This window comes from Nyctibius grandis, chromosome 19 (assembly GCF_013368605.1).
Source record: "Nyctibius grandis isolate bNycGra1 chromosome 19, bNycGra1.pri, whole genome shotgun sequence".
In the NCBI taxonomy this organism is placed as follows: Eukaryota; Metazoa; Chordata; class Aves; order Nyctibiiformes; family Nyctibiidae; genus Nyctibius; species Nyctibius grandis.
The window spans coordinates 2,071,578-2,099,104 of NC_090676.1; the positions used below are offsets into that span (position 1 = coordinate 2,071,578).

The 27,527-nt window shown below is 42.9% G+C and overlaps 2 protein-coding genes across 4 annotated transcripts in view; both read left to right on the top strand.

The window, feature by feature from the left end:
* The first annotated feature begins 408 nt into the window (after nucleotides 1-408).
* On the top strand, nucleotides 409-13,335 carry PCMTD2 (protein-L-isoaspartate (D-aspartate) O-methyltransferase domain containing 2). 3 transcript variants are annotated; one of them, XM_068416323.1, is made up of 7 exons: nucleotides 409-503; nucleotides 912-935; nucleotides 3,634-3,968; nucleotides 5,293-5,395; nucleotides 7,173-7,344; nucleotides 8,318-8,441; nucleotides 9,991-13,335. In XM_068416323.1, the coding sequence occupies exons 3-7, from the start codon at nucleotides 3,662-3,664 to the stop codon at nucleotides 10,371-10,373; spliced, it is 1,089 nt and encodes a 362-aa protein (XP_068272424.1). In that variant the 5' UTR covers nucleotides 409-503; nucleotides 912-935; nucleotides 3,634-3,661; the 3' UTR covers nucleotides 10,374-13,335. The 3 variants fall into 3 exon arrangements, with proteins under 3 accessions (XP_068272424.1, XP_068272421.1, XP_068272422.1); XM_068416320.1 differs by lacking the exon at nucleotides 912-935; XM_068416321.1 differs by lacking the exon at nucleotides 409-503 and having other exon boundaries at nucleotides 511-939.
* Nucleotides 13,336-16,793: 3,458 nt separating this feature from the next.
* LOC137672252 (peroxidasin homolog) overlaps nucleotides 16,794-27,527 on the top strand; it is a 41,090-nt gene continuing 30,356 nt past the window's right edge. Inside the window, exons 1-2 of the mRNA XM_068416357.1 lie at nucleotides 16,794-16,957; nucleotides 24,101-24,172. Of these exons, the coding sequence (XP_068272458.1) occupies nucleotides 16,794-16,957; nucleotides 24,101-24,172 (236 nt within the window). The remainder of the gene's footprint in view (nucleotides 16,958-24,100; nucleotides 24,173-27,527) is intronic.

Consider the following 27,527-nt stretch of genomic DNA (forward strand, 5'->3'; position numbering starts at 1 on the left):
TAGGCCCAGTGTGTTGTGTGCTGTGCTTTGTATTAAGGCCTGGTCTGTAGGCTCCAAATGCAGGCCTTACACACAGGCCCTGTAACTAGGCCCCATAAGCAGGTCCCATATATAGGCCCAGTCTGTTTTCAGGCCGCAGTGCCGCCAGGGAAGGGCGGGCTCCTGCTGTGACGGAGCCCGGAACCCCTCGGCCTCCCCCGCGCTGGGACGGGCCCGGCCCTGCCGGGTCTCCCCTCAGGGAACCGGCTCTGCCCCGCGCCCCGCAGTGGTACAGTCTTCCCCCCACGCCAGGTCTGCATGGTACAACCCAAGCAGCGCCCCCCGCCGCGCAGCAGTGGTCTGCTCCCCGCCCCCCCCCCTCCCCCGCCGCGATGGTGCGCGCCGCGCATGCGCAGCGGCGCGGCCGGCGCTCAGCTGGGCAGTGTTTACCGGTGCGGAGCGGGGCGGGACGGCCGCGCCGCCGGGCCCGAGAGGGGAGCGGGCCGCGCCGACCCGCCGCTCAGGTACGGCCGGGGCGCGCGGAGACCCTGTCTGCTGAGGTGCGGCGGGTCCCGGCTCGACTCGACTTTCACCGGGCCGCTGCAGCGCTCCCCCCCATCGCACCCCCCCTTCACCTCAGCCCCGTCCGGAGCCTCCTCAGGCCGCTGCCCCCCCTCAGCCCTGCGGCCTTCCTCCGGCGCTGGGGCTCCTGCTGAGGGTGCCCCGCGGTGGGGGCGCGGCCTTTCTCATGGCCTCTCCTTTGCCCCACCACCGGCTCCCGCAGGGCCGCCCTGGGCATGGCTGGAGGCAGCGGTGCTGTGTGGGGACGGGCCGCACCCAGGGGTAATTAAAGCGGGGGTGGGTGGCGGCGGTGGTGAGGAATCAACATCAGGCTTTCCTGGACCTCCCTCCCACTCTCTCATCTCCATCAGTTTCCTCGGCAGCAGCCTGATAACGCAGGTAGTGGTTGAGCTGTATGGCGTGGGGCTTTTTAATTTGTTATTTGAGAGGGTTAGGAGGGATCGGATTGAAAGCTGCGGCAGCTGTAACTTTTTTTTTTTTTTTAAATCGGTAAACATCCTCACCTTTGTTATTCCGTCTGGAGCGTATGATGTCAGAGCAGGAATTACCCTGGAAATGCGTTGGGGTGAAGAATTGCATTTGTGTGCCCTGTGCATTGTTTTGAGTCTTCCCCTGTGCACCTGCTGATGTTTGTGTTGTAAGAAATTGCTTTAATTTCAGTGTTGTGTTCCAGGCGTCTGAATGCAGCTTCTCATGTCACACTTGGGTTTTTGTTTGTTTGTTTTTCTGGTTTGTTTTTCTTAAAGGGGAAGATAGCAACATGCAATTGAAGGGATATTTCAATATTAAAAGGCTGTGTGGTTTGATACCTGTGTTGTGATCTGCTAACGATCATAACTTTTGCACATGAACTTCATGCCTGCTCAGATTTGTGGAAATCTGTGCTTTACCTAGAAGTGTGAAAAGTGCATCTGTGCCAGTTGTGGAGGCAGAGGATCTTGTTTTAAAAAGCTTGCTAAAAATAAGTCCTACTTGTAGTCTTGGTTCCCACGTCCAATAGGAGAAGGGAAACGAGGTTAAACAAAGATGTGGAATTATCCAAAGAGGAGTTTAAATGTCAAAGTTCTGTGTTCTGCATGTAAAACGTGGATTTTATTGGAAGTAAGCTAGTGTCTAGTAAAAGTGATCATTTCAGAAGTAACTGACAGCTGTCACAGCTTGGAGATTCCTTGATCTAGTTAGAAAAATATCTCCCATGTCATAGAATATGGAAGAACAGTTGTTGATCATATAGCTGAGTTAAAACCAGGTCGGACCAGTTGTCCCAGTGAGGCTTGCATGCATCAGAAAGAATTTGTTGGGGATCCAAAGTGGAACACTGTTAAAGCCACAACTTTTTATTCATACTTGAGATCTAAAAATGTAGGTTTTTAATAGCAAAAAGAGCTTAAGTGGAAGAAAGAAGCAAGCCTAAAAACAAAATATACAAAAGAAAGTCAAGGGAATCAACACCCTCAGGGAAGAGAGTATTTTAATGAAGAATGTTATATAAAGCATATGACCAAAGATAAAAGCAGCCCTGTATGTGCAGATGCAACGACAAGTAAGAGGAGAAAGGAAAAAAAAAATCAAATTGGCTGATGAACCCACCTAAGCCTTCAGCTTGATGCATTTCCACTGTGAAATAATAAAACACAATCATTTTTTATAGAGAAAATGAAGGAGTAACTATAGAAAGGAGAGGGGTGGCATTTTTTTTTAGGTTTTATTAATGGTCTGAAGCTGGATTGATGTATTTGAGACACGAATGTATTAAAAACTGGCTCGAGTTCACTGCCTAAGTATATCCTGTTTTGTGTGTCTCTGCAGGTGATCAGGATGGTATGTTATTTGAGTAACTGTGAAATTTCCTTAGACTCCTGTAGCTTTTCTTTGTTTCCTCTGAAACTGAAAGTGTATAATTTGCTCTTGCTGAACCTAACAAATAAACCCCAACAATTTAGCTGTAGGCAGATCAACTGATCCCAGGAATGAACCTAAAACTGCTGCTTCTGTGGTTGTTATTGTGAGCAAAGAAAGGCATTGTAAATAAATGCATTTTTAAAAAAAATCATGTTGTGTTTTCTGAAAAGGATTTTATTTTTTTTTTTAAGATATGGGTAGGGAAGAAAAGCTAGATTAATTTTGAGTGATAACTTCTTCTATGTTCTTTTCCCCCATACCTTTTTCTTTAAAACCTACAGATGTTTTACTACATGAAGCACATAGCCATGCTTAGTGTAATGCACAGTCAAGGAAGGTGCTTGCTTTTCTTTCCCCCACCCCATCCCCAAGCCTGGATAGGTTGCTGGAGATGATCATGTCAGTGAAGTCAGAAGTGTTTGTAATTTATAAATCTGTGTCACTGAAGAGTTTCCAGATGGGGGGGTTAGCTCATCTAGGACTTAAGGAATTCCACAGGCTTCAGTGGAAATTCTCTCTGCGGTTGCTGACTGTATCCTTAAGTGTTTTAGTGATGATGGTGGCTTAAGCTCTAAAGATGGGCTGTGTGAAAGTGCATTTGCTAAAGTAAGTAAGCTTGTGCTCTAGGTCAGAGGTTTTAACCTCTGTGAAATCAGCATCCTGACGCATGTTCAAAGAAGATGTAATTTGAGATTTTTCTGGTTCCTGCTGCCTGTGTCTTAGTCTCTTAATTTCCCCTTGATACTATTAGAGATAGAAAGTCTGCGTGTAGGAAGAATTCTGTTAGGCAAACCGAATTTCCACTGTTGGTTGCATTTGCAATGAAAAATGACCTATAAGCATAGGAGCTAGAATAATCCTTTATATAAAAGGGTTCAGTGAAAAAGCTGACATGCTAGTAAAACGTTGGTAGTGTTTGAAGACGGGCATTGCACATTTAAATTGTCTATTGTGATTTTCCCCAGTAGTGTCAGGTACTAGATGCTGGATCTGCTGCATTTTGTTTTTCATTGTTTGACTGGGGGATGGGGGTGCTGATGGTAATCTTTTTCTGCTGCTTGTGGTCCTTAGAGTACCTAAAAGTCTCTCTCTAAGTACTTCATATGCAGCAGCATAATTTAGTGTTCAAGTGCATGCTCTGCACCTCACCTTCCTTTATTATTCTTTTAGTTTTAGTGCTTATAGAAAACCATTGAAGATGGGAGGTGCAGTGAGTGCAGGAGAAGATAATGATGAATTAATTGATAACCTGAAGGAGGCACAATACATCCGAACAGAACTGGTAGAACAGGCGTTCCGAGCCGTTGATCGAGGAGATTACTACCTGGAAGAGTTCAAAGACAATGCCTACAAGGACTTGGCATGGAAGCATGGAAATATTCATCTTTCAGCACCATGCATTTACTCTGAGGTGATGGAAGCTTTGGATCTGCAACCAGGGCTGTCATTTTTGAATCTTGGCAGTGGCACTGGTTATCTGAGTTCTATGGTTGGACTCATCTTGGGTAAATGCCTTTTCAATCATGTTAACTGTTTATGTTAGATTAAAAAAGAAAAAGTTTTGAAATTGAGAATGAAACATTCCTCAAACAATGAAACTAAAAGATAGCTAGGGAAGTAAAGAATGCATTAATCCAAGTGGCCAATTTATTAGGATTCTTGCAACCTTCTCTCTGGAACTGGATGGGATCCAGATTTCTGTGGCAGTTCAGAACAGGCAGCGATGTAATTGCACAGGAGGCTGTAGTGGATTCCTGCAGGCCTGGACACAAACTTGGGTTTGTTGTCCCTTAAGCAAGAACCCAGCTCAGGTACAGGAGTGCCATGTTTAAACTAGGATTGAGCATGTCCACAGAAACCTGTGACTATAGCTGCTCTGTGCCTTGTTTGTTTTCACACTGTCCTGTCTAGACTGAAACATGTTTGAGATTCAGTCTTGACTCTTCCCAACATACAGGTGGGAATAGTCTCTGGAAAGCAGTTAGTGCATCAGAACTGACTTTGTGACCACATCTGCAGTAGGCACAAAGCAAAGCATCAAAGTGCAATTATACAATTACAGTTCGCCCTTAAGTATTTCAGTCAGCCACTGTGCTGCCAGGATAGACAGCAAGTGACTATAGGGAACATATTTTCCTTTTGTGAGGGTGTCAGGAATTTTAACTGCTGAAGTGTTTGTTGTCAGGATAGAGCATCACTCCCATCTCCCATGGCTTTTCGTGGAATCACATTTGTGGTTTTCTGATGGGTCTGTTGGGATTACCCAGGATGCCAATATGTAACTCCAGGGCTTTTGAACTCTTTGAATTTTTGAAAAAGTTACCAAGTCAGTTCTGAATAAAAAGCGTGGGTGCTGAACAACTTCTGTATTTCCCAATTTATTTTTGCTCTTAATTGAGGTACAATATATGGTGACTGTTCCTGATTCCTCTGAGGAGATTTTAATATTATTTTTATACCCCCTTGCTGATAGGCTAAAGATTTTCAGGAAGGATTTACTAAAACATGCAGGGTATTGTTCTGCATTGGAATTTTTTCCGAGTGGTCAGTTTTACAGCAATAGTATCAGTGTTTCCCTCCTACAGAGGAATTTCCTGCAGTTAAGAGCGATTGATTCAAAATCAATTGTGCAAAACAGCCTCCTTTGCTGCCAGAAATTGCAGGTGTAGGGTTGCAATCCCCATTGTAGTACTAAGATAGCTGACCCTACACAAGCGCTGACTGCCTGACTCAAGGAGCAATCTGTTATAGGAGGTAACCTGCAGTGTATTCAGTCCTGCTGGATTTTGTGTTGCCTGTTACCTTTATCCTAGTGTTCTACATTTGCAGGTCCTTTTGGGGTTAACCATGGTGTGGAGCTTCATTCGGATGTGACCGAATATGCGAAGCAGAAATTGGACTTCTTCATTAAAACAAGTGACAGCTTTGACAAGTAAGAATGCGGAATGCCCCTTTGGATTCATTTGGTGCTTTTGGCTTTAGTCATGGCAGTTCTTGGTCCCCTGTGGCAGCTCTGGATTCAGGGTAATTGAGGATTCTGGCTCCTTAGGCTTGCTGAGCTGCAGTGTGTGACCTTCTAAGCTGATGTGCATTGTGGGGGAGTTTCAGAATTTTTGCAGTGTTTTTAGTAGCAGAGCTGCTGTTGCAGAGCTTAGAGGAAGCTGAAGGTTACTTATTTTAAAATGCACTTGCAGGTAACAGCTTGATACTTGCAAATAACAGTTATGTTTGCAATCTGAGAGCATGCATGCTTACGAGACGAATATGAACTGATTTCTGTGGTGGCCTAATATGTTTTATCTGAGAAAAAGAAAAATGGTGTTTTAAAATATGAAGGTAGTTTTATGATGATTAAGTTGGTACTAAAACTGCTTGGGATCTGATTTATGTTCTTCCTTAGAACCTCCATTCTGCTGCTGTCACAAGTAATAACTTTCCAGCAAGATAACCATTGCCAATAGTAACCTCAGCAATAAAAGTTGTAGCTGTCATATTTTTGGATCCGTCTCACAGTTTGTTCAAACAAGGAAGTAAAGCATCTCTGGATACTTGATAGTCCTCCTCTCTTGGGAGGAAGAAAATTAGTCATTACGTGCTAGAATTTAAACTGCTCAGCCTTGTGCTGTTGCTGCTGTACTGGAAAACTGCTGATGAGAGCACTGTATTTTCTTGATGTTGGCAGCAGACTGAAGTTTGCAGAGTGGAAGGTGCTTGCACACAGATGACTGGCTTTGTTTCAGAGTCACATTGCTGCTGTTTGAATAGGTGTTTTAAGGAAGACTTTTTTTTCCTCTATCCAGATAAATACAGCTATGGAGCAAAAGTGAGCTGAATTCAGAAATCAACATGACTGGAAAATTGGCATTGCTGAGAGAAATGGCTGCTGGGTTATGCTGATAGAACACCGTGTGCAGGAGCTGTTAGCTGGCTGCTCTGAATGTCTAGCAGGCTTTGCAAAAGCAGAAAGCTTCAGGAAGTGTTTAGGAATAAATAGGTGCTATATTAAGCTGCCTCTCAAGATACCAGTAGAAAGAATGGATATGTTGTACAACTTCTACCAAAATCAGCCCTTAAATGTGGGGTTTAAAGCTTATGTAGATTTGGAGCACGTAAGAAAACCAGAAGCATCGTAGAATCATTCATTTTTCTTTCAAACTGGATCAGAAATGCTATAGGCAAAAATTCTTTTTATGAAGGGTGAAATCACAGTTCTTTTGAAGCTAATGGCAAAACTTCTGTTGGCTTCAGCAAAGCATATTTCTGAAGCATCAGGTTATAGTTCCCCACAACATCTGAAAACCATTTAAAAGCTTTTGAAAATGCCAAAAAAACCCTGGTGCAGTCCTCAAAAGACTTCTAACATTTGGAATTGCAGGTCTAATATTTATATTTGTGTATTATAACTGAGTCAGCATCAGGTGATTAAAAATAGCTTGTTCTGAAGAGTTATGTGCAACTCAAGTATGAAACTATGCATCCTTATCCTTTGGAGATTTTCATCTATGAATTCTCACCTCATTGTTCTGTGGTTTTGAGACTTCTAGCTGTGGTCTGTTCTGGTAATGTCTAGAATATACAGGCTTCAGGGGAGAAATGCCATGAAACTTTTGGTTTAAGTATTTTTCATTGTTTCATTTATTTCAGAATCATGAAAATAATTCATTTGATAAATTGTAATATTCTTGTATGATACACATCTTCATTTTCAGATTTGAATTTTGTGAGCCATCTTTTGTAACCGGCAATTGTTTAGAGATTTCGCCGGACTGTACTCAGTATGACCGTGTGTACTGTGGTGCTGGAGTACAGAAGGAACACGAAGACTACATGAAGAACCTGTTGAAAGTTGGGGGAATTCTTGTCATGCCTCTAGAAGAGAAGGTTGAGTGCTTTTCTACTTATGTTTCTCATTCAGTTATTCTTAGTTCTGATCTTGGTTTAGTCAATAGCTCTTCCTTTAGTTTGCCTTTCTTGTAGCAGATTGGAGAAAGCATCAAGTGCATCACTTTTCACTATGAGTGGAAACTGAACTCTGCACTCTTCATAATAGTTAAGAAATTCATAGTTGTACCAGTCTTTCACATATTCTGATCTATTGTTGTTAAGTGCAAATTTACTTTCATGCTGCAGAAAAATGTCAGCGAGGCTTTGTTCAAGTTTTATATAATCTAGTGTTGTACTTACGGTAAAATACAAAATTTTACACCCTGACTTATGAGAAAGTGTACAAGTTGTCCCTATTTACAAGTGTACAAGTGTCAATGGATTCTTTTTAGTAAAAAGTGGATAACGGCCCTGTGTGTGAGCTCAAGATTGTAGTCAGCCTGTCTTTCTGGTGTAAAGGTGTGTTGTTTTAGTGGACTTGGATGGCTAAGGTGTAGTTATCTGACGGTTTACCTCTGTCAGGGTGGTTGAGATGAGCAGAGTGCAGAGTTTCTTCCCAGTAAGATGCTGTGCAGTGAGTTAGTGTAGGAGATTTGAGCTGAAAGAGAAATCTAGTGATCCACAGACTTCCTTCAAGAGTGAGTGTTCATCAGTGACTGATGTGTTTTCTCAGTGGTCAGACATAGCTGTTCTGATTCAGAATTGAGGAAGATCTGGGAAAGCAGGGTGACCCAAACTGCCAGTACCCATGCTCTGTTTCAACAGATGAAGTTCCTTGGGGCTAATCCTGTAAGCAGTTCTGAATTTTCTCAGAAAAACCCCAGTGTTTCTCCTTATTACTTAACTTTTACTGTTGTGGCTTCTAGTACTTCAACCACTTGTGCAGGCAGAAAAGTTGTTTGTTCATTTTTTGTTCAAAAATCGTACTGTGGTTCACACAATGGACAATAATCTCCTTGTTTTGGTTTAGTTGACTAAGATAACTCGTACTGGTCCTTCTGCCTGGGAGACCAAGAAGATTCTTGCTGTTTCTTTTGCTCCTTTGATTCAGCCTAACCACGCAGATTCAGGAAAATCAAGTCTTGTTCACTTGCGTGAGTACAGACATTCTTGAGTATGGGGGAGGTTTCTTCTGCTATTTGGCTGTAAGCTGCACCTTGCTTTCTTAGATGTAACATCCCTATGAATCCTTTGAGGAAAATTACTCTCAACTGCTTCCTTCTTTGAACAGTTGTCTAAGTCTTGTGTTGGATCCCAGCCTGCCGTTGAGGATATCTGGAGGCCTGGTGCAAAAATCAGAATTGCATAAAATAGATTCTAAATACAAAGGATTTCGTGTGAAATTATACCTAAACTTTGTGGGATGCTTGGTCACTGTTTTTGCACACGCAGACATCTCTTTCAATCCTGAATTGCGTACTGTTGTGGTTCTCAGGCACTGTGGTGATGGAAAATACACAAGCAGTACCTGTGAACATACATTTTATCTACTCAGAAGTTTTAATCACCCAGCAATTTACAATCATCCTGAACCTGAAACGCTTGAGGGATGGAAGTTGTGCAATTTTTGGGTAGCTGTTTGAAATGCAGGTTGTATGCAGTGGCCTCAATCTTTAGATTAAGACTTAAGTGTAGAGAGGCCTCTTAAGACCACATGAAGACAGAGATACTTCCATAAAGAGATTAGTCAGGCTTTGTTCTTATTCTGGAAAGGTGTCTTTGCATGACAAAAAGCAGCTCAGTAAGCAGTCCATGCAGTGCTATAAAGTCCACTAAGTGCATATTTCAGCATACTTTGTATCGTGGCTTTGTAGTGAGACCTGCATTTATATTACATGTGATTTTTTTTTTTTTTTTCCTGCCTCCTTCATTCAGGTCCCAGGAATGCTTACTTGACAGTAGAAGGCAGGGTTTTTTTGTTTGTTTCAGTTTTAATTCATTTTAGTACATGGATGTGTGTGTATCAATACATTTTTTTTTTCTTTATGCTGCATGACTTGTGTTGTACATTTGTGGGCTGGCAGCAAATAAGTGCAGAAGACAGAACAGTCTTCCAAACCATTAGTGTGGGAGGTATTTTAATACAGTAACTTATTGTATTCTTCTATAATTACTTTTGCCAAATGGTTTCCAGCCTGTCTTCACCCACTAAGTCTGAAGCAGTTTTTGAAGAGCATAAATAGTACTCATGTTTTATAAGTGAAGAACTTGGCAAAGCTGAAGTAACTTCACAATAGAAAAATCATTTTGTGGAAGAGTTAAATAGACTTCAGGTCTAGTTATCTATGGTAGGAAAATATCTTTTTCTCTAAGTTATTAAACAGTCACAGTTTCAGTCACTAAGTCTGCATTCTTATAATGTTTAAGGCATGTATCTTAAAATAATTGTGAGGACTTGACATCAAAATATGAAACTGTTTTTCATCCCATTCTTTTTCTTCAGTTAATGAGAGAAATACATAATTAAATTTTCTTTGGAAAGTTACAGTTTATCTGAGTTGACAGGAGTTGAATAGAGCTGGTTTTGTAATCACAGCAGGGAATTCAAGTGGCCTGATTTAATTTGAACAAATACAACTTTTCCTATGAGTGCTCTCGAGGGGAGTTTCTCCATATCTGTTCATGGTTTTCATTTTGTTTTAGCCCCGGTGGCTGTTCGCAGCCTTCAGGATCTGGCTCGCATAGCCATCCGAGGAACCATTAAAAAAATTATACATCAAGAAGCGATGAGCAAAAATGGAAACGGGCTGAAGAACACCCCAAGATTTAAACGAAGACGTGTGCGTCGCCGTCGCATGGAAACTATTGTTTTCTTGGACAAAGAGGTCTTCGCTAGTCGTATCTCCAACCCCTCAGATGATAACAACAACAGTGAGGATATGGAGGATGAGACACAAGAGGAGGAAGAAACTAAACCCTCTGAACTAAAGCCAGATCCCCCTGTAAACTTTTTGAGGGAAAAGGTCTTGAGTCTGCCTCTGCCTGACCCCTTGAAATATTACCTGCTTTATTACAGGGAAAAGTAATTTCCTTCTTCTAGGAAGTAGGCAGAAAATAAAGTACTACTTAGGGCTTGACAAATGTATACCACTTGCTTGCCTGCTAATATGACCACCCAAGGCAGTCGGCTAGCTGGGGAATGTGGCTGCTGTTTACTTAAACATTATAGCTTTTTAAAGTTTTTTCTTCTCAGTTGTGTGCTATAGTTTTATCCTACAGCAGGGATTCCTTAGGAAGCAAGTTGGTGAAATGCTCAGCTGCTTATGGAAAGGAGGATTTAATTCCCTGATGCTAACTGCACAGAGATAGTCTAAAAATCTCATGGCTGCTCGACTGAATTGCAGTTTTTAAATATTCTTAAGCAGTTCCCCAGAGACCTTTGCTGTCTTTGCTCTCTCCCACCATGTGTTTACCATGGTGTGTGTTTAATGGAGGGTGAAGTATTAGTAAAAACTGACCTGGCAAATCTTGTTTCTTCCAGTAACCTGAAAAAGCACAACTTCTACAGACATGAAAGAATTTTTGGCATTACCCTTGTGGCATCCAGGTTTGGAATGAGAAGGAAAGCATCAGCTCCCCTTTGGTTGGTCTCAGTTTTGCTTATAAACTATATATACTTTTTCAGTAAAAGGTAAAAATGTTTTACAGAATATTGTTTTTTTGATGGGAAACACGTGTTCTAGTAAATTAGAGATGCAAAGTTGGGGGTTTTTTTGTTTTTTGTTTTTGTTTTTTTTTAAAACGATGGAGGCAAGTGAAGAGCTGCAAAGGTGATTAGCTTTGACAGGATGCTAGGGTAGCCAGGGCTGTGACTGTTGTCTGTGGAAATGTTTACAGAATAATTCTGAATGGGGAGATGCATAGCAGTGAGTTGGTGAAAACTGACTGTGAAAGCAGAATCTAGGGGATTTTGCTGTTGTGTGAGAGAACTTACGTCCACTGGGCTGAGCAGAGTGAAGTGCAGAGCACCAGCCTGAGCGGAGGGGTGTGTGTCCTGGTAAATCAGCCAAATGGAGTTTTGTGGAGGGTATGTAGAACCTCAAGAGAGTCTAGAAAGCCCATCCTGCAGTTCTCGGGTGTTCCCATGTGTGTGCCCCTGCTGTAGCAAGGTGGCTAGAATCACACGGTCCACATGTGGTAGGTGGAATGAAGTTGATCAACTTGATGGGTTATTTTATTCCTGCAACAGTTAAGTAGATGTTTTAACAGGTTCATATAGAAGGACTTTGCACTCTGCAGTTTTGTGGATGTGAACTCTTTAATTTTTATTCCCAAGTCTTCATGCAGTGGGTATGGAAGGAGATACCGTGTTTAAAAGGGGAAGTTTACTTGGTTCAGCCTGTTTGAAAAATCTACCTAAACCAGTAAAGGCTGGAAAGAAACTCTTGAGCTTGTACTCCTAAAGCTGGGTAGGTAATGAAGCTATGTTAAGGCATTGCCCCATCAGAAGCGTGTAAGTTGGTATCACTTTGATGTCTTTTTTTTTTTTTTAATTACACCATCTCCTCATTTTCTGAGGAGGAATGAATGAAGACTGTCTTGCCAAAAATATGTTGGGTTTTCAGTTAATGGTACTGAGTTGCACAACTTGCTTAATGACAAGTAGCGTTTTAAAGTTCTGTGTGGCTTTGAAAATAAATGGATGACTCTTGTACGTCTAAGCCCGAGGTGGAGAATTCTTCCTTGCTTAATAGGCTTTTTGTATATCTTTGAGAATATTATCTGATAATACAGTGTCATGTGGCCGCTGGCACACAACACAGGCGTAGGCTGTGTTTTGCCTCTGGTTTCCTAAGTCTCCACTTCTGGTCTAAATGGTACCCCGAGCTATCTTGCTCCCTCAGATTTTTATTTCTTTATTTTAAATGGGGCAGTTCTGTGGCCACTGAGCTGATGGTTTCCTGTAAACATCCCAGTACCCATCTTGTATTTCTGGAAACTACAATGAATTTCTTTCGACACATGAAAATTCTGAATATGACAGTAAATGGAAACTTAATAGAATCTACGTGTAATATTTCTCTGTGCTTCCCCAAAGGCTGTCACCTCTGTGTTAGGCATTTCTGCTTAATGGCTCTCATACCAGGTATGTGCCTTTCTGGATCGTGGCACAGTTTCCATACCCCTGCATAGTACAGGGTGCCTCCTCCTTTTGGCTGCCAGGTCATCTTTCAGTTTGTTAATTACAAAACTTTTAAAGAAGTTGCTTTAAAAATGACATTAAACTTCAGGTTCGTATTAGTAAACCTTGCTGAGATTCTGGTAAAGCTGACCAGTTGAGGGGAGTTATCCTTTATTTATCCCTGTTTGATTTTCCCCCCATCCCACCCGAGTTGTAAGAGATATTTTATCAGAATTTTTCACCAGATTTGCCTTTTTTATTACATTTGCTAGATTTTTGTAGCTTTCTATAAGATGCATAAAATACTGCTATTTTTCCTGGATAAGGTTGAATAAATAAATATATATACAGGAAATTTATGTTCTAGGTTGTCAGCTTGTCCCCTTGTCCAAAAAAACACAGATCCAAACAAACCCAGAGTAGAAATTTTATGTGTAATATAATTGTGAAATAGTATTGCTTATAGCCTGTAAATGAAGGGGAACTGTAAATATGTTTTCCCTGTGCACAAGCACTTGCACTGTAGTTTTGTATGCATTTCTAATAGAGGAGTTGTAGCATAACTGGTTTTGTAGAGTCTGTGAGCTCTCTAGGAATTTTACCTGCTTTGACTGTTTCCTTTTGTGTTCTAAGAAGTCTTCACTTTAATAGTGTGTGACTCCTTTTAGGTTTCGATACCGCGGTAAATTTGCAAAAAGAAATTAACTTCAAGCTGCTTTAATCATTAGTGTGTAAGTTGAAAAATCTTATGTGTAGAAACTAGAGTTAAATTGGCCTGAGGCATGCAAAAGTGTTACTCAATGTAAACTTTATTAATAAGTATTTCTGTATCAATAAATTCAGTAAAGACTTTTTAGCCTTCTTAACACGGCTTTGCTTCGTGTTGTGATTAGAATACTTTGTGGGTAAGTACTTATTTCCATAATTGAAGGTTAAGACACTACAAAAAGCACTTAATAATATGGTGCAGGTGCATAGTTTTAGATGAACTCCTCAGAATATAATCTCTCAAAAGAATCCTGCCCAGCTGATGACTTCTGAACCTTTATGTTGTGCAAGATGTATTTTGGAGTTAGCACCCACAGAACTGATCTAGATTTAATGTATCAGAGCGGTTAAAGAGTGAATTCACTTACCTGGCTGCCAGACCTGTAGACAACAGATATCAAGAGGTTATTTAGTCCATTTCTGTACTTCAAGGAATTGCTTAAACCAACCATGTCAGGAGCTTGTTTAATGCATTCTGGCACTGCAACTCCCCGCTTGTCTCCTGTGCTCTGTTGCAGTGCTTAATGAATGCAGATTTTTAAGAGCTGCTGTTCAAGGCTTCCATTTCACTAGTATTGAGAATAATATTTTGGCTTCAGCTGTAGTAGGAAACTGAGCATCATAGCAAATACAGCTGTTGCTGATCAAATGTACGTGTTAACCTTTATTCCACAGGATAATGATGTGTAGTTTGTGTTTCTTCCTGTCATCTGTGTACACGATAGATGTTCTTTTATCAACTATAACACAGACTAGTTCAGTGTTAATGTTTTCCTTCATGTGACGCTTGCTGAAAAAAATCCTTTTCTACTTTGGAAAGCTACAGCTGTGCCATACAAATGGTATCAAGTAAATTAAATTTATCAGATAATGTTTATGTTCACTTCATAGTTAAATGTGCAACATCACAGTTCCCTGGGAAGTGGTGGTTAGGGAAATTTTTCTACTGGGGCAGAACTGATAGTTAAAGCAAAGAAGGGTGGTGGGGGGAAAAAACCCCACACCTGAAAAACAACCCCAAATTTCCTTGCTTTCTACTAGTGTAAAAAACTGTCCAGCAGAGGCTGGAAATGCTTCAGCATAGGACACAAGCGTTAACTTTGATTCCTGTTGCTTAGGAGTTAACTTCTGGTTCTTGTTCAGGGCAGCACACTCCTTTTTAAACAATTTGTCATGTTGATGGAAAATAAGATAAATTAATGCAAGAGGAAGGGAGCTGTGATTGCTGGCGTTTCATAACATCTCACAAACATCCCGTTTTGTCGTGAAGGGGAGGTAAGCAAGGCAGAAGAGGTGTGTTTCAAGTTCAAGTGAAGATCTGCTTCTAAGTAAATGTACAGGTTGCAGAACTCGCCTTCTTGCACTCAGGTTATTCCCTGGCGTATGGCCGCTGTTAAATCTGCTGACTTGGCTAAAGATCCCACTCCTACAAAGTGTAGTAGGCAAATACCCATCAATCCTCCCAGAAGCTGCCACCCACCGCACAGCCAGGCACTGAAATAAGATTCCAAAGATGGTACGTACAGAAACATGAGTGATGCCTAGCCAGGCTCTCCTGTGAGGTATCTAAATAAACCTGGAAGGGATTTATTTTGCAGATGGTTGGCTTAGAGCTCAGAGTTGATGCACTAAGATGTAATTGGAGGCAGAAGGCAAAAGCCTTGTGTTTGAAGTGGCCAGATGCGCCAGGGAAGATGTTGATGACTTTCCTAAACACTGATGCGTGTTTGAAGAAAGCATTTTTTATTTTCCTAGAAATATTTATTTACGGAGCAGCTCCTAAGTGGCCGTGTTACCCTGTCACAGAATCAATCAGGTTGGGAGAGACCTCTGGGATCACCGAGTCCAAATCTATTTTGCCAGAGTTCAATGTGTTTTGGACAGAGGTGATAAGGGGATCAATCAGGCTGGAAGAACTTAAGTCTTGAAGACTTTGATGATATAACATTGTCTTTTCTGATGCACGTGAAGGATGGACTTCTAATGTACTTAATTTCTCAAACTGGAGTGAAAAGCTGTCATTCACCTGGAGCCAATTGTCCTACCGAGGCTGAAGCAGCTGATTTACCCTTTCACAGCCGGGTTTTGTAGGAAAAGGGGTGGTGGCCACTAGAGGACACTGTGCTCCAAGCCATGGCTGGGGGCCACGGGGCGAGCGGGGGTGGACCTGCTGCCATGCCAAAGTGACGGCAGGACAAACAACCAGCAGATCGCCGAGGGTGAGGTGCAGAAACCTGCAGTATGATGCCCTCCTATAGCTGGGAAAAAATATAGCTTTTACCACCTACGACATGAAATTTGGAAGTGAAACCCTAAAACCCAACACTGTGTCCCCAAATGCTCAAGTGACAAAGAATCTGAAGGGAGAAGAGAACCGGGGAGGTTTAAATGTCACTCTTAAGTACTGTTTTGTCATGTTAATTATGTCATAGTTTACGGTATAAAGCAGACTTGCAGGTTGATGAGAAACTTGTTTCATCTCCCAGGTCATGTGGAATGGTGCCTTGTTTGGAATTCCTCAGGTACCTTTGTGTCCTAATGAGCGTTAATGCCTCAACTCCTGCTAAACCCACACATTGAAGGTCGTGTATAGTAAAAACTTAAAACCTGAAGACAACCTGTTTTCACTATAAGCTTCTTTATAACCGTGAAAGGTGGTTAATTTAGCTGGAGACAAGTCCTGCCTTTTGCATCTCAATTTTTATCACCCAATGGGAGAAACTGAGATCTGCATTTCCTACAGTTCAAACTCGGTTTCTTTGTTTCTTTCCCTCTCCACCCAATTGCCTTTAATTTCTCAAAAATCCTGACATTTTTCCAAATGACATCCTTGTAGAAAGACGTTATACTAGCTAAAAGGGCTTTGAAATTAATCAGAAATCAAAGAACCTTTACAGGATGCATACAATGAGGTTTTATTGTCTCTATTTGCAGGTTATTTCTCTGTTAGCGATCTCCCTTTTAAAATCATTTCTCTGTAGCATTTCACCCTCCTGTCAATGGTTGGAAACATATTTTTGCTGGATGTTGTAACTACATGTAATAAGAGACAGGCTCTACCCTGAAAGTCTTCCTGCCTGATGCATTTGACTGTTAGATAAGATGCTGTCCTTAGTTGGCAGAGAGTGTGCTAAGGCAAAAATTTTGACTTTAAAAAAGCTTGACCCTGGGTCATCTGCGTCCTAGCTCAGCCCTGGAAGCACAGGGTCATTTGCTGGTCGTTGTCCACAGAGGTGCATCCTGCAGATAAATGCCTGAGGAGAAGGTGAGGAGTTAACTTGCTGTTCAAGATAAGAAACAAGACAAAAATCAATCACAATTAAGAGTTTATATTTCAGCACCACAATTAAAGAGGGGTGGGAACAGTATGATGTACATAGTGCAGAGAGGGTGGGCGGTTGGACTGTCAAACTGCCTTAATTTAATTGCAAACACATGCTGATGAGTCCCCTCCTCCTGGACCTCAGGGCTGGGAAACTTTTTTTTTTCTTTTTTTTTTTTTTTGTGTCAGCTCCCTGCAGTTCAGACTTGAGGCAAATACACTCCAGCAAACACCATGCTGATCAAACCCTCAGCTCTTCGAGGCTTTTTGTGTTTTCTCCTCTTGCCTGGTTTCTCCTGCTCCTGTCCTAGTCGCTGCCTGTGCTTCAGGACTACAGTGAGATGCATGCATCTGATGTTGGAAACCATCCCCGACATCCCACCCCAGACAAACATACTGTGAGTAACCATTTCATTTTACTACCTTCCTTACCTGCTGGGTCTTTAGACAGAAGGAAGCATGCCTTTGCCCTTGCCTTTTTGTTTTTATCCTCCTTTTTTCTGCAGAATTGTCTGCATCGCAGACTGCTTCATGCTTTTAAAGCATAAAACAAACTGCTGCTTTTGGCATCGGTTAATTGTTAACAGGACAATCAAGGGAATTGAAAAATTTAATAAGAATAATGCCAGGCGATCACTGGAAGACAGTTTTGGAGAATCAAAGGTCACGAATGTTAAACTGAGCTTATAGAAAGGTACACAGTTTACATTTGAGAAGGCTTTGTATATGGGTGTAGGGAGAGAGAGGAAATACTGCAGTTCAGGCTCTTGTTTCTACAGAAAAAACCCACTTTTTTAATAAATACAACCCCATTTCCAAGACTTTTTAAGTTCTGGCTTTCCAGTTTTTATCTGAAATATGCAAACCAAACTCTAAGGCGTATTTGGAAAGCAACAATTGTGGCAACTCACAGATTCCTTGAGAAATGAAGTACCTGTTGAGCTGGCTGTGCCTCTTGGGGAGGGAGCTGCTGCCTGAGTCCATTTGAACAGAAAAGGTGGAGAAAAGGGCATTTAGTGCTTGGAGGCTCCTGAACAGCTCTTCTGGACTTCTCTGTGATTGTGAGGTAGCTAATTCTAAACTTAAAGGTGGCTTTAAGATGCAGGCACACGATACTTCCCTTTGTGCTGCTCTTAGCTGATCCCTGGGTTTGCAAGACCTTTTTTTGTAAATAGTAGGAAAGACTTGTCAAAAATGTATCTTTATGCTCATCCTCCTCAAACTGCTGCTGATTGTAAAACTTTTTCAATTCTGGTCTGAGAAGCCTTTCCCTGTACCTGTAACAAACCCAATTCGGTCTCAGCCAGAACATCTATACGAGCATTTCTGCTGTAGACATCTCACTGATATTGCTAATGCAGTTTCTCTGCTGGCAGCCTAAGGGACATGGTGGCACTTTGCTGCCATCCAGATCTGCTTCGGTGGGTGGAAACCACAGAGGTTCTGGCGTTAGTGGCACACAGGAAGATGTCTACACTTGCTACAGCAGCCAGAGCTATGTTGTTGGGAAATCTGTTTGCAGCTGGGCTACTTGGGTGTCAGGCTGACATGGGGCAGGGCAGAACCTGGGCTTGCTCCCTGCCCAGGCTGGGGATGGAGGGGTTATTCCCCAGTGTGGAGCTGCTCAGTACTGGGTGTCTTGTTCCAAACTGTCTGGGTAGTGCTTATCTGCTCTTACTCTGCAAATTGTCACCAAACTTTCTTTTCCCTCTTATCCCCCTGCATCGTGAAATACTAAAATATTTAAAGTACCCTTACACTGTTTGATTTTAGCAAAATAACTTGTTTCTCTCTGTTTATACATAGATTTTATTGGGGGAAAAGTTTGTTTCTTTGGCTGAACTGAGATATTTCGGAGCTCAGTAAAGCTTGATTTCTGTTCTCTGTTTGAAATGAGACAACATTTACTGTCACGCTGGATAGCTTGAGTGTGTTTCTGGTAGAGATTCTTTGAGTACAGAGGGAGGGGAACTTACTGTGCTCTCCAGTACTGGACTGTGGATTTCTAAATGCTTCTGGCAACAGCACGCCTCTGTGCTGCAGGGGGCAAAACGTAACTCTGGACCATGCCTTGTTCTTGCAGCTTTAGTAAAATTCCAGGTAGTATCTTGCTGTAATGTAGGTGGCATTGAGTTGTCTGTAAAACTCAATCTAGAAAGGTGGCCAGGTTTTCCAGTTCTCTTTTAATACTGTCTGCCTAGTTATAAGCAAAGCCCATAGTGATGAGCAGAGATCCCTGTAGATATAAAGACATACGAGCCTGGTAAGTGTTCTCTGTTGGCAAATCATGTGCTTTTGTATGGTGTGTGGCAAGTAAAAATCCTGGCTTTCTGGCTATCTTGAAGATCTAATGTATGTAAATGCATTTGCCAGCCAGCATCCCATTGTATCTGTTATAAATAGCATTTGAATAATTAAACTTTTTTTAATTGTGGAAGATCAAAGAATGCATCTTAACCGAGCCCCTGACTACTCCAGCTTTTTGCTATGTTAATCTTTCTCCTGGGAGGACTGTTGTGTTGAACATTCAGAATTATAGCAAGAATAGTCTTGATCGTGGAGTTATTCTGAGTAGAAAATGTGGGGTTGTGATATTTTCCACATTTGCCCTTTGGTATGAATAGGACCGAGTCTGTGACTGCAGATTCAAACCCCGATCCCAGGCTCCAGCCCGGTTCCCTCGCAAAACAGCTGTGGTTTCCAGATGGAGTTTGCTTTGAAGTTGGGAGTTTGGGACTTTCTGACCTCCGTGACTCCGTGCCACCCTCTTTAACAATCCTTGAAGAGTGGGGAAGTCTTCTAGCCGGCACACGCTGTGCTTCAACAGGCCCCGTTGGCAGATGGCCCCCTCGGGGCTGTAGCCAGCTGGCGTAACTTGGAGCAGCCCATAGCCTTCTCCGAGCGATGCTGGGATTGGCATGGACCCAGTTCCAGGATTGATGAGCTGTTACTGGCTCCTCTTTGGTCGCCGTTTCCCTCCTCCCTTCCCAGTCCCAGCTGGGTGCAGCTGAGGATCTGGCCCAATGTCTGCTTTTAGCAATAGACTATTTATCTTTGGTAACAAAGTCTGTTCGTTTTATCCCAAGCAGAGAATAGGATGGCAGGAATGACTACACGTGTACAGATAAGTAAGCTATAGAAATTCATGGTGTATAACTGCAAACGTATTTTGGCTGCTGGCTGTTCAACTGGAACACGATTATCCAGATGTGATCTGCTGGTTACCACTGGGATTCCAGCAGTTCTTTTAGCCAGCAGCCCAACGAAGGGAACAGCTGTGAAACATACTCTCAGAAAATTTCCATAGGTCTTTAACCTTCGAAGTCATTTGTTCTACAGTGTAACATGTAAAACAATAAACTTGGAAACATGTGGGCATGAGTAGAAGAAATCCATGGAAAGAAGTTCCCCTCTGGCTGGCAGCTAATGGATTGCAATCCAATTATCCATGGGTTGTTCTCCTTTCTGCGTTATGCACAGCACATAATGAGTGAGGACTTCTAGAGAAACATCGCTGAGGGCACAGGCAAAGGGATCTGAACGCATCGCTGGCGTGAACTGAAGGTGACCCAGTTGTTCACAGACCTGGTTGCTAATTGGGCGGTGTGAGCATGGCCAGCTTGACAAGTTTTGTTTCCCTTCATCGTTGTGCTGCTTGTTTGGTGGCCGCTCGGTTCCTTTCTCCCTCCTGCAGCTCCTTACGCTGCAGTAGGGAAGGCTGTAGGAGGACAGGGTGCAGCTCTCTTAGTCTTAAGGAGCATAGTTTTGAGAAGGAACTTTATACATTTGTTGGGGAAAGGTTTAGTGAGCAAATGAGTTCCTGGAAAGGCTGCTCCCTTTGTGGTCTCTGTCGTGCGCTTTGGGTTGAAGAATGGATTACTCATTTCCTCTGCCTGTGATAGTCTTATATGCAGCCACTGAACGCACACCCACGCGTTCTGGATGTGCCAGGTGGGATCTCTTTCTGATTTCTTTCACTGTAGTGTTTAATCCTCATTAAACCTTTTAGAAGTGACCAAAGTCTTCTGTATGTTCTGTTTATAAAGTCCCTTCAACGGAAGGAAAACGGGGAGGGAAGGTATTTAAAACATATTTTCCTTCCTAGAAACATTCAAGCGTCTTTTGATGAAAACATCCTAACTCTTGGGATTGGAGCTACCTTAAGTGTTTAGAAATCCTGCCTTCACTGGGCTTCACGGTGCTTCATCATCTGGTTCCCCCTTGAGTACTTGCATTTTCATTGACCTCACCACATCCTTCTCCCCGTAGGTATACCAGGATTTTTTCCTGTGCTCTTTAAGGAGAAGTCAGTATTTTTTGGTGAAAGAATGTGTGTATTTTTGGTAAAGACTTAAATGGTCATGCTCATACCAGGAAAAAACTGACACCTGTGCTACCACGAGACTTGATAGTAAAGAATGCCCCAGCAGTTCATTTAAGCTGGCATGGTGCTACTGCTTCTTGGCCTCCATGGAAAAGGTAAATATTTTCTTTTAATCCCTTTGGATCAGGGTCAGAACACACTTCAGGAGGAGGGGAAGTTGTCTTCATTTGATGTGGGCGATATCTTGAATAGTTGGTGCAAAGGAAATACGTGTTAGGTTAAGGGAGTCCTGCTCCTTGCCGACATGAATACCCAAGAATAGACTCCGCTGGTTTGATTAGGATCAAACCTTAATCTGCATACCTGCTGCTAATACATAATAGCTCAAATTATCTAAGACTGATGAAGTCAACAGTTTGCTGTGTCATCTCCCTACTTGAATATGTGTCCAGGGGCAAAACTATGTTGTGGAGGTATTCCTTGCTCCTGCCTTTACTGGCAAGAGCTAAAGAGATGCACTGTGGCAGCTGATGACATGATTCCACCAGGGATGAAGCCCCAGCAGACCCCTCCTGCCCTGGCACTGCCTTCAGGGCCAGGCTGTGGAGTGCAACATTCACGCCAGATTACGTGCACAGAAAAGGTGGGATCAAACAGCTTGGTATGTCCTGCTCAATTACTATCTTGCCCCAGCTGATGCAGAGGGAGCCCTTTTGAAAATCTGATCTCTGTTTGTAGGAGCTGAAATCTTAAAAAGCTGGTTTGGGAATGCCTGTGGTAATTTCTTAACTGAAATCCAGTGTGCCCATCCCTAAAACTTTAAAGTGTAAGCAGTGTGGCAGTGCAGCAGAGAGCAACAGCCTGTTCTGCAGCGTGAGGCTCCCTGCATCTGCTTGCTCTTCAGTGTTTCACCCATGATCGTACAATCTGCTGAACTAGTACTTCCATGCTGAACATATTTTCCTTCCTCTTCACTCCTCGAACAGTCAAATCTTGATGTCTTAAGCTGGTACACCCCAAAATAGCCAGGACTTGGAAAAACCCCCAGCCCCGAGCCTCCCTGCGGTCTCCTCATCTGTCTGGCAGAGCTGGCGATGCTCAGCTCCCCATGTAGGGATTCGGAGGCGAAGGCTGTCATTTATTAAAGCCATTTGGGGACTCGTGTGTGAGAGGGACATTCCTGAGTTGGGGAGCTGATGACAGTGAGCCTGGAAGACTTCACTTCCATCTCAACAAGGCTGTTCTCCCTTCCTGCCAGGACTGTAGCTGTTTGGCAGGACGAGGCAACCTGCAGAGCTGACTCCAGTTCTGCGGATGAGAGACACGATCATCCTCCTGATAAATGTTCTGGCTCTTCTTATATATAGGAAACTTGACTTAAAAATGGTGCTTAGGATGTCTTTCACACCCTTCCTTCCCCAGGAAACACTGGAAGGAGCCTCAAGGTCTTCTCCCTCTTTGTAAAACCACCTTCACTCTCTGACTGTGTGGATAATGATTGGGTGGCTGCCACTTACTCAACCAGTTCTGGGTGAAATGGTCCAGAACTGCCAGCATCGTTGCTGTGTGCAACGGTTTTGAACACAAAAAGATGCTTCAATGAAACAAACCCAGTAATTTCCATGGAACTGCAGTAAAATACCTCTTGTAGCTAATTATCTGCTTAGTTAACAGAGTAATACATGATTCTGTAAAAGCCTAAATAGATTAAACAGAGTGGAAGTTTCTTGTAAAAGCCATTGATTGCTTTATATGCTAATCACTGTTAATTATTTAACACACTGCTTTCAGGAGTGATTGTTCTGATAGCAGCTGAGAGGATCAGAAAGATTCAAGTGTCATTCTGTAAAGACCTGTTCCCCCATCCATTTGCAAATTCTGGCATTCTTGGTAAGCCTCTGCCGTGGGGTTAAGAGTTCCCAGGGTCACAAAAGGTGAGTTATCTCAATAGCAGATCCTAGATCATCCATGTATTCCAGCCCAGTTTCCTGTCAGAGCTGTGGTGCTTTGGCATGAGGATTTGGTGAGGTTTTCTGCTGAGCCAGTCAGGCTGATGTTGTCCGGAGGGATCAGTATTGTGTGATGCAGGACAGGCACCGTGTGTGTGGAGGTAGAAAAGGATCTGGGCTCCTTTAGCAGCAGCTATCCCCTTTGTTCCTTGTGGAAAGGTATCTTCTAATCCCAGACTGCCGGCTTGTGTTGAACTTGTAGCTATTTTGAGAATTCTTGTTTTAAACTCTGCCTCCAAATGCTCTGTAAAGTACCACCAGAGTGACGGGCAATTCAACATGTTCGTGTGTGTTTTCCTCTTGAAGCAAATGCCCTTAAAAGGCTGCCTTAAACTGAGAAATAGCTGCGTATTCTCTAAATGTGGTAGATCAGGCAGCGTAGGAGAAAAAAAAAAGCAACTTCATTGTTGTGCTTTGGATAGAAACTAGCAGCAAAAAGCATTTGTCAGTCTTCTGTGATTTGTTATAATACACTGGATCATACAAGGTGCCAAATCAATGCACATTCCCTATAGAAGTGTTTCTACTTGGTTAACCAGGTTAAACCACTTAGCTCTTATTTTATTATCTCATTAGCAATCAGCCCCCCCATGTTTTAGGTCTCCAAGTCGATGTAGTTACATGGACAGCCCTTGAAATTTGCCAGAATCCCCTGGGCTCCACTAATTCTAATTGAAGTTGGCACAAATGTGAAATGCAGGCAGCGATAAGCTGTTCTGAGTCTTGGAGCATTGCGGAGCAGAATGTGAAATGCTTGTTATATGAGGTTATTTGATCAGGTTTAACCATTTTAGGGCAAAGATAATTTTGCTAGGTTCACGTGATGATGTGAGTTCCTCTACAAATCAGTATGAGATGGAAGTGTAATTGCACATGAAGTTGGGGTAGTGAGCAGCAGACTTTGTCTGTTATTGATGGAGATGATCCCCTGAGTCCTTTCAGTCTTTAGTTTTCTATGAAATTAAAAGGAATTTTGTAAATATAGGGTTGTCCTGGCTGTTGACTGGCTTTGCAGGCATTAGCAGACCCCAGCCATTGTCCCCACTCCTCCACTCCCTTCCCTGGTCTTTGTCTCCATTTCTCCAGTTCATGTAGGCCTAATATGATAGACTCTCCCAGCAGCCCTCCTCCCTTCCTCCTGTGGATGATGCTGATTGCCGAGGGCTTGTTTGTATGACAAGTGCACTGATTGTATTTTCTGCTTTCAGAGATTTACGTTTCAACCACATCAAGGAGATACAACCTGGAGCCTTCAGGAGGCTGAAGAACCTCAACACGCTGTAAGTTCCACTCGGTGATCCTGCAGTGAGGACATACATTTATTGCTTATGTTAGTACTATCCCCTATAACGGCTTAAAGATGGCCTTGGTCTTTTAGTTATTTCAGCCAAGCTTTAAAATTCTCTCTGTTTTACCCTGGGTCGTGGTTTTTACCCCTTTTAATTAAATGTGCCATTTAATAACTTTCATTTTTTCACATTTAACCTGTCTTTTTAAAAAACATTTGAGAAACCTGATGTATACTATTACTGACTGAGGATGTTTCAGCAGGTACGGCCTTAGAATAGCCCATAAAACCAGCTCTGGCCTGGGATCAAGGTAGCAGAGGGATGCATTAAGAGCTTTTTCTTTCCATGGCCTCGTCAAATGCATGAACCACATGAGCTGCTCTACATGATTTTAACTGAAGAGAGAGCGTGTCCTTCTAAATGCCATCTTGCTCCTAAGCCTTGCCCTACAATAAATGCCTACACCTACCCTACTGCAGGTAGCAATGGGAGTAGAAGGCAGTGCCTTTAGTCTTGCATCCCAGCCGGAGCAGGCATGCTCACGTACTACTCACTCTACTAACAAGTTTCTCGCTCTGCTCAGAGGAAATAGTGGGAGCCTTTGCTGCTTCTTGCTGCTGTAAGGCTGAGGGTTTGAAGATAGATATGAATACATCTGCACCGTGTAGTCAAGAAGTTGAAACCAAACCAGCTCCCAAATCAGAAACAGAAGCTGTGTCAGCACACCACTGTGCTGGATGTAATTGGCCTGTTGGGACTCAGATGTGATTATTCGAGCTGTAACACGGCGCTAACAGCTATAAGATTTCCAGGTCCAAGTTTGAATCTCTCTGCGAGGCAAACCAGCTACCCTGGGAACCTGCACTGCATGACAGATGCTCAGATTTCCTGGGTCCATACTTTCATGGTCCCAAATGGCAGGAGAAAGTCCAGGTGGTCAACTAGTAGACTGGTAGAAAACTTTATTGCCAGTGATGCTGTTCATCTAGAGCACAAGAACGGCCCATGTTACTCTCTCAAACAGCACCATGTGGTACTTAATTACCAAAAACAATAGAGAGAAAAGTTCCAGAAGATTAATACTGGTGGATTTCTGTCATTCAGGATAGGGGGAGAAAAGTGACTAAAATATCTAGAGAGAAAATAGAGTCCAAGTCTGTAGGGTTTTACCTTCTTACAAAGCTCTGCTGAGGCATCTTGATCTCTGGAGCTGTTCTTCCACCTCTGAAGCTCTCCTGAGTCAAGGAAACAAACTGTTCCAAATTATGTCATCTCTGTGTGATGCAGACAGATGTTTGGCAGGCAGCTCGGCAGGACCGCCAGGATAGTTTCAGCCGAAGCCTGGGGAAACGAAGGATGCTGGCAGGGCTTCACTTGGAGAGACGCTCCACCCAACCTGCGGAGCGTTGTAAGAGATCCCAGTTCCTGCCCTGCCAGTGCCTCGGTCTGGGCAGGTCCCTGACATCTGCAAGACTTCTGCTTCTGTCTTTCTGACTCCTGCCACTCTGCTTAAAGCTGGTTATAGATACACAGCCTAGCTGAGATGGAAAGACCTGTCTCTCTGTAATACCTGTTTATGCTCTGTGGATTTGTCTAATTCTTTTTGCTTTCTGTCTCTACACCCTTCTGGACAAGGAGGTCAAGGACAGCAAGTCCATGAACAGGTACTAAAGGGAATAGGCAGGAAGCTACCCCCTAACATCCCTAATCTTGTGATTATGGATTCTGGGACAGTAAGAGGAACATGTTTTGCACAGATAGTGGGAGGCTGTCCCTAAACAGTGTCCTGTGACCATTGTCAGAGCTGGAATACTAGACTAGGTGAAGCACTAACAAGACACGGCATTTTTATATATTTGAATTCTGAAAATCAACTGGTTTTGCAAATGAAACCTTTCCATTTAGATAGTACTTCGTATGCTTGGTTGTGTTTCCTGGTTTGGCCGGCAAACTGGAAAAATCAGTTATTCTCACACTCACAGTGGTTAACTCCCACGGATGAGGAGCTTGATAATTGAACGAGAGAACGTCAGACCTCATACTCCTAAAGCAAATTTCTCTCCAGGAACTTTGGTTTGTCCAATTCCCACATCAAAACTGACAAGAGCTAAAGAATTTGCTGATGTTTCTTAGATGGTAAACTTTTGCCTGAGGACTCATATAGGTCTTCAAATGATAAAGAGAATAAATCCTTTAAAGTCCTTGAGAGATTTGCTGGCAAAGTTTGGCCAGAATATTCGAAGCAAGAGGTTTGGAGGACAGAGTAGCTCAGGTTCCACATGCAGAGCTCTGAGCTTGCAGCTTTCTCCCACGGGACTTAAATAAATGTTCCTTAAGCAAACAAATGCTTTTAAATGAGCCTTTTCCTACAGTGCTTTGGCCTGGCAGAGGAAGGGCAGTAGATTCTGGTGAAGTTTCTGTTCTGCATCTCTTTTTGGGCAGGATGGCTGTAGTATATCCAAGTTTGACAGTTTACAAACCACCCTGATAAGGAAACCTTTGTAGCCTGCAGTGGATACGGGGAGGTGGGCTGTGAGACTGACAGAAGAGGAGCCTGGTGTGGATGGATGTCCTGTGGGGCTTTTTTGACAGTTCAGACCTTCCCCTGGCTCTCCTCTCTTGTCTCTCCCTGATGTGGGAGATTTGATAAATTACAGACCACTACTTTAAATGAAAACAGGAGCCCTGTTTGTCTGTGAAAGGGGCACAGTCATTATATGTTTCTGGCTGGGGACTCCTGGTGCAGCACCACAGGTAAGCAATTATCCTGAATGCTGCACCACTGGGAGCTCGTTCATCAGCTGTCTGCAACGTTGTGTGCATTGGAGAAGTCCTCTTGGGCTAAAGGTCTTAGAGTTGTAAGGTTTCCTCATCCTTTCCTATTGCCTCTTTACATGCAGATGTTGGTGTCAGGATCTCCTTTGTGTATTTTTAAACTGTTAATATGTCCTCTTGGTAAAAAAAAAAAGAGTAGCAGGGAGAGGGAGGGGAAAAGCTCTTGCATGCCATCAACAAAATACCCACAGCTCCTCAACGGATCTTTTGCTCGAGTTTGCCAACACCAGCCGTGTCGCTTAACCCAGCATTAGCTCACAGCAGGTGGTGGACTGTGGAAGAGAGCAAACACATTGCGAGCCCATGGCGTGGCTCAGCGTCTCACTGCTTTCCAGCTTTTACTCCTTAGGTCATCTTTGGGTGGGGATGGATGATGACACCCCTGCATGAGTGTCCCCTTTTGTGCTCCCGCAGGAGGTCAGCACCCTGCCATGTTGACCCAACTGGTCGATTGCTGTATTTTCAAACCAAGGCCATCATAACCAAATGGTTGCTGCTACTTGAGTTTTTC

Coding starts and splice junctions, on each gene's coding strand:
- PCMTD2 (XM_068416323.1), top strand. CDS start 3,662: ATGGGAGGTGCAGTGAGTGCAGGAGAAGATAATGATGAATTAATTGAT. Junction 3,969..5,292: donor TATGGTTGGACTCATCTTGG/GTAAATGCCTTT, acceptor CTACATTTGCAG/GTCCTTTTGGGGTTAACCAT. Junction 7,345..8,317: donor TCATGCCTCTAGAAGAGAAG/GTTGAGTGCTTT, acceptor GTTTTGGTTTAG/TTGACTAAGATAACTCGTAC.